The 6090-nt window shown below is 42.5% G+C and overlaps 1 protein-coding gene across 1 annotated transcript in view; it reads left to right on the top strand.

Annotated features, from left to right (window-relative positions):
- CHRNA1 (cholinergic receptor, nicotinic, alpha 1 (muscle)) overlaps positions 1 to 5427 on the top strand; it is a 9039-nt gene extending 3612 nt beyond the window's left edge. Inside the window, exons 6-9 of the mRNA XM_009071996.1 lie at positions 269 to 506; positions 1612 to 1835; positions 3124 to 3363; positions 5296 to 5427. Of these exons, the coding sequence (XP_009070244.1) occupies positions 269 to 506; positions 1612 to 1835; positions 3124 to 3363; positions 5296 to 5427 (834 nt within the window). The remainder of the gene's footprint in view (positions 1 to 268; positions 507 to 1611; positions 1836 to 3123; positions 3364 to 5295) is intronic.
- Positions 5428 to 6090: the final 663 nt, after the last annotated feature.

Genomic DNA, 6090 nt, shown 5'->3' with positions numbered 1-6090 from the left:
CCCCACAGGTATGTCTCCTATCTGTAAATATTTATTCAAGCTTTCTCTTTTGTCCACTATCCCTGAGTGTTTCTGTAAAATATTTAGTTGAGTGCTGTGTATGGGCTGATATTTTAAGGCAAAATAACTTAGATGAGGTTGGTTTGCTCACAAAAATGCACGAAGTGCCTGAGGTATTTGGAATCCTGTTCCTGATGCAACCCTCCCAAGTTTTGATTTGGTTCAGAACATCTGATATTAAGAATTTGTTTGGGATTTTTACTGCCAGGAGAGTGATCGTCCAGATCTGAGTAACTTCATGGAGAGTGGGGAGTGGGTGATGAAGGATTACCGTGGCTGGAAGCACTGGGTTTACTATGCTTGCTGTCCTGATACCCCCTACCTGGACATCACCTACCACTTCCTCATGCAACGTCTGCCTCTCTACTTCATCGTGAATGTCATCATCCCCTGCCTGCTCTTCTCCTTTTTAACAGGGTTAGTTTTTTACCTACCCACAGATTCAGGTACGTAAATTTATTCATTCTACTGCCATAGAAATTGCTCTTCTAACAAGTTCCTGAGAAATTTTCAGTATTTGAAATCACCAGCCAACTTGAAGTCCAGTGCATATGAAAACTGGACATTTCCAGTGAAAAAAATCGTTCTCAATATTCTGCAAAGGAAGGGCAAGTGCTAAAAGCTGAAACTATTGATACAAATAAATTGGAGTGTTTCCCCACAGAAATTGCTGATTAGCTATCCTGTGAACTTCTGCAAACCAAAGATTTGTCTGGTTAATTTGTATGTTTTGCCACAGGTGGGTAGTTAGTTTGTTAGTACATTATGCAGTAAGTGAGCATGTAGGGCTCCCTGTTAGAGCAGAGAGCTTGTTATCTGCTCATGCACATTACCTCATGTGACAGAGAGTAATCCTGGCCCATTCTGGCCTCCTTTGTCACTGCTGAGCAACTCTTGCTCCCTGCAACCATTTCTTCTGCTTCGTTCATTTTGCCTCTTGTCAGCTTGTCATACTGCTCAATTTTGGTAAGCCCCTTCTCAGAAAATACTTGATGTGATTTTTTTTCTCAGTGGAAAACTTTATAGAAAGTTGAACTGGAAAAAAAAAGATTTATGAATCATGGTTTATGGTTCATTTTTGACACCCTGCATGCTGGGAGATCTCAAATAGCAACTGACCTCTGGTGTCAGATGTGAATTTTGTCTGCCCTCTAAGCCCAGAGCCAGACAGTAAGACAAGCAAACCCCCAGGAGGCTGTGGAGCAAGCATTAATCAGGTGCAGATACTGCATTGTTCAAAATACACAGCCCATGAAATGCTCCTGGCAAATAAGCTTTCCATATCCATCACCTGCACCTCAGCCCATTCATACCTGTTGATTCCCAACTTAGTGCTGGAGCTGATACTCTATTAGGTTCTCAGGCTTGCCCAGCCTAGTTACTGTTTTGGATGCTGGCAGAGGTGATAGCAGTCCAAATGCATACACATATTTGTGTGAACAGCTATCACTCTCATCCTGGATCTCAAATAAATACTCTCTGTACTAAATGATAGGAGCAGCAATGGTATTATCTTTACTTTTTGGGTTGGGGGTTTTTTTTGCATGGTAGGTGAGAAAATGACTCTCAGCATCTCTGTCCTGCTATCTTTGACTGTGTTCCTGCTGGTCATTGTGGAGTTGATTCCCTCCACCTCCAGTGCAGTGCCTCTGATAGGCAAGTACATGTTGTTTACCATGGTGTTTGTCAGCGCTTCAATCATCATCACAGTCATCGTCATCAACACCCACCACCGCTCCCCAAGCACTCACACCATGCCTCAGTGGGTCAGGAAGGTGAGCTCTATGGCTTTGTACGTTTGCTGGTTTCCACTGAATGCTCTGTATTTCATTGGCAGGTTTTCTAATAAAAGCCAGAAGAATTGGGGAAGTAAATGCATCATGTTAAATGTCTTGAGACACAAGAGCCAGTGTTTACTACTTAGCTGTGCATAAAGTCAGCAGGACTGCTAAAGTGCTCCTTTAAGTAACAAAATTGTCCATCGGCGTAGAGTCTTGCAGGGAACAGATGAGACAAAACATAGGCAGCTGAAGGTACAGGGAAAAGAAAATGTCCATCTGGACCCAAATTACATTTCCTGGTCTAATTCTCCATCTGACTGCAAGGCACTGCTGCCTGCCAGTGGCCAAGTCTGCCAGCCTGCATGAGTGCAGAGCACAAAGGATATTGGGGATACCTAAGTTCAGCATCCCATTTGCAAAAGACAGTTTAGCAAAAGCTAAATTATCTTCTCTGTACTTTTCCAGTAAATACAGTTGCTGTGCAGCCCTTGGAAGGAAGGAGATCCTTGCACAGTAGTCTAAATGGTAACCACAAGATGTAGAAAAAATTGGTTGTCTGTCATTGCAAGTTCTTTGCCAGGGAGACAGTACCAAAGACGGTCTGATCCATTCAGTTATTCTTGCCTTTTTTGAAGTCTGCTTGGGTTCATACAAAACCATGACATGACAGGAGATTTTTCTGTGTATTTCTAACTACAACTTTAAGGCTACAGCTTACATCAGATTCCCTCTGCAGCACAAACAATTCCTGCAGAAAGAAAATTTCAAAGGCAAACACTGCATGTGCTTAACATTGCTCTGACAGAAAGCCTCTGTTACTCCAAAGGAATTTATTGTAAACCATACATGCATGTATAGCAAATATTCCTAATAGCAAAGTCAAATGTAAGTAGCCAAGAGAGATTCATTGTCGTCCATTCTTCAAGCCAGATTTGTAAGCAATATGTTCCAAATTAGACGAGATGGATAGAGCTCTGCTCTGTCAGCTCATGCTAGCTGAGGATCTGGTCTGGGGCTCCATGTGTGGATGGTGGGTGTATGGCAGGGAGAAATGGTTTCCAGACAATGTGTGGGTGACTCCCTCTGCTCCAGGACATGAGGCTGACAAAAGCCCCAGTGTGACTGAAGCACAGGCTGTGACATACTGGAGGGAATCTGTAGCTGATCCAGCACGGGAATGCGATCTGGGAGCAGGGAGGCTTGCCTTTGTTCAGCACACAGCTGCATCTGTAACACAGCCCCACAGACCAGCAACCGTCATTTTCTCCCTCTTTGTTTTCAGCTCTTTATTGACACAATCCCAAACATCATGTTTTTCTCTACAATGAAACGACCGTCCAGGGATAAACAAGACAAAAGTATTTTTGCAGAAGATATTGATATTTCTGACATTTCTGGGAAGTCAGGCTCTGTGCCTGTCAACTTCTACTCCCCACTTACCAAAAACCCAGATGTGAAAAACGCTATAGAGGGAATCAAATACATTGCGGAAACGATGAAATCGGACCAAGAAGCCAGTAACGTAAGGCATTTTTTGTGCATGATTCATTGCTAGCTTTCATATTGCTACATCTTATTTTTTTGGCAAAATGTCCTGCCTTACAAAACATTCCAAGCCCTGGTTTGGCTTTAGCAGTGGACGGTCTTGATGCAATCAACAAGGTGCGATAGATAATTATCACAGATGGTAATTTGAATCTTGCCTGCCTGACAAAAATCTAGTAAAGAAAAATAGTATCACTACTAAGATTTTCTAAATGTAGAATGTGAAGCTGTAGAGAAGGAGTGTCTGTAAGTAGAAAAGCAGTTTCAAGAACTGTAAGCAAGTTCCAAAACACATTTCTCCTGTCTCCCACTCGGGCATCTTTCCCCTGCAGTTAGCAAGATCCAATTGCTTTTGAAAAGCCAGGAAGCAAGCCAAACTCCAAAAGACCAGTAGTTTTATCTGAGAAGTGTTAAATGTAACTTACAAACAATAATTCTTATTTCAATAAGGTTTTGGTTTATTCCTGAATGCTACAAGTAGTCCCTCCAAGTGAAGCATGCCATGAGCTACTCTGATTACTGACTTTTTCCACATTGCAAGCCAAAGGAAGGATAAATGCATATAGAGTCACACATGGCAGTGTTCCCTAGGAAAGCCTAGCCCTGCCTCCTTCTAGCACAGTCAGCGCAATGAACCCCACTTTTATTTCAGTTATCACAGCTCACACAGCTTTTGGAAGGGTAATTCAGTCCTGGTGTTTCACCTTTCTTGAATAGTTATAGACCTTTCCTGTAGGTTAGCTTGAAGACGGAGAGAGTTCTCTGAGACAATAATTTGGCCCATGCCCTTGAAAAGCAGGCAATTCCTTCCCACAGATGGGATTCACACCATGGTGTTGGTTCCTGTGACAAAATTCCTGGAGCATGTGGAATGGCTCTGGCTGTGGTCTCATGTTCACCATGTTTCCTAAGCCTCTCTGCAGACAAAATGTTATCCTCAGCAGGGCTGGCACAGCTTCAGCATCTCTGGGCTTCGCTTCCTCCTAGGCTTACAACGAGGGTCTTCAGGTTACCGGCAAGGGCTCCCTTCGAAAGTGGAGCCCAGCTGCTTGGGTCATCTGGGCACTGTAGATATCACTTCCAGGGGATTTCAAAAGTCAAGTTCTCCAAATAAACTGAAGGTTGTGGCTTCTAAAGGCTGCCACTTCATTGCATTCACTTATGAACCACCTCAAAACAGTATTAATTATCAGTGTCCTCTAGATAAATTACAACAGCCTATTCTACTTGTGGGAAAACTGAGGCAAAAGTAAAGGGTGCCTTAGGCCAGAACATGTTGCTCCTTAGTGCAGTTACAGGGTGGGAATCCTGAACCCTGTTGCACTTGGTGACTCATACTCTGCTCACTCTTACCACGCCGAGTTCCCACCAAAAGCACCCAGAGAAAAGGCAGTCACAGAGCAAGCGATTCACAGTGTCCCACAACTGGGAAAAAGACTAAGGGAGCCACCAAGAAGGTTTTCTCAGACATTAGAGTGTATACTGGGCATGGAAAGCAGGGATTAGAGTTAAATTAATGGAAACTGCCTTAGATATTCATGAGAATGCAAAAGCAATGGAAAATAAAAAGCCAGTTGGGCCGAACTAAGCATTTTGCTTTCAACATTTTAAACTCTCTTTCCAAAGCAACTGTTGGCCTAAAAATTAAGCTTTTCAACATTTCTTTTTAATCAAATTTTTCACCAGATTGCTAGGGTTTCTGATCAGTTTAGCATTGACACTTGTATTTCTAGGTTGCTCAGGCTTTCTAAACCAGTAACCTGCTTTTGAGAAGAAATTGAGTATTTTTGCATAACAATAATAGAACTATGGAAGAACCTTTCCATTGCTCGAGACAGTAAATTACAAGAATGCCCACAACAAACATGGCTCTGCAGAGATTTTACCATCTCCTTTGTTTATTTCCTAGGCTGCAGAAGAATGGAAGTTTGTTGCGATGGTGGTTGATCATCTTCTCCTTGGCATATTTATGCTAGTTTGTTTTATAGGAACATTAGCTGTATTTGCTGGTCGCCTTATTGAATTAAATCAGCAAGGATGAATGTCAGCTGGAAACTATTCGCTACCCTGGTTAAAATCTGAAAGCATCATAACCATCAAAATCTGGCCAGCCTCTGAAAGTTTCAGACAGGATTCAGTCCCTGCTGGGAAAGAGCAGGGATAATAAAACGTAAGGCTCCATACTTAGCACTTCTGAGCTGCTGCTCAGTGGCATTTCATTGCCAAACAGAACCACTTGCATTACTGATAGATCTGAATGGCTGTCAGCCAGGTTTTGATCTATTTTACCATTTATTAAAAATGCTAATGTATTAATAAGGCCTTTTGACCTCATAAGCAACAGATACAATGCCAGTGAAGTTAACAGGAGCAAAATAAGCTTTAGCTAAGCTGTAAGTTTGTATCCAACTTTAACATTCAAGCTGGTTTCAGTATCTGCTCAGTGGCTTTTGTATTGGCAGGGTTACAAATTACTCCTCTCCTAGCACTAGTTGTAACCAGGAGAAATATCTCCAACTCCATGCTTTAGCACTTGATTTTTATGCACAAATCTGAACTGGCTGACTGTCATACATGACACTACCTGTAGACACGCTTGCTGCAGCACAGAGGAGAGACTTACTTGTTCCTTACTGGGGGAAGGATCCAACCTGTCCCTACGATGATCTCTATATTCAGCCTATCCTGCTTTTGGAAGGTTGGT

This window comes from Acanthisitta chloris, unplaced genomic scaffold (genome assembly GCF_000695815.1).
Source record: "Acanthisitta chloris isolate BGI_N310 unplaced genomic scaffold, ASM69581v1 scaffold43703, whole genome shotgun sequence".
Classification (NCBI taxonomy): domain Eukaryota; kingdom Metazoa; phylum Chordata; class Aves; order Passeriformes; family Acanthisittidae; genus Acanthisitta; species Acanthisitta chloris.
The sequence above is the reverse complement of the archived record's forward strand: the minus strand, read 5'-3'. Positions and strand labels throughout refer to the sequence as shown.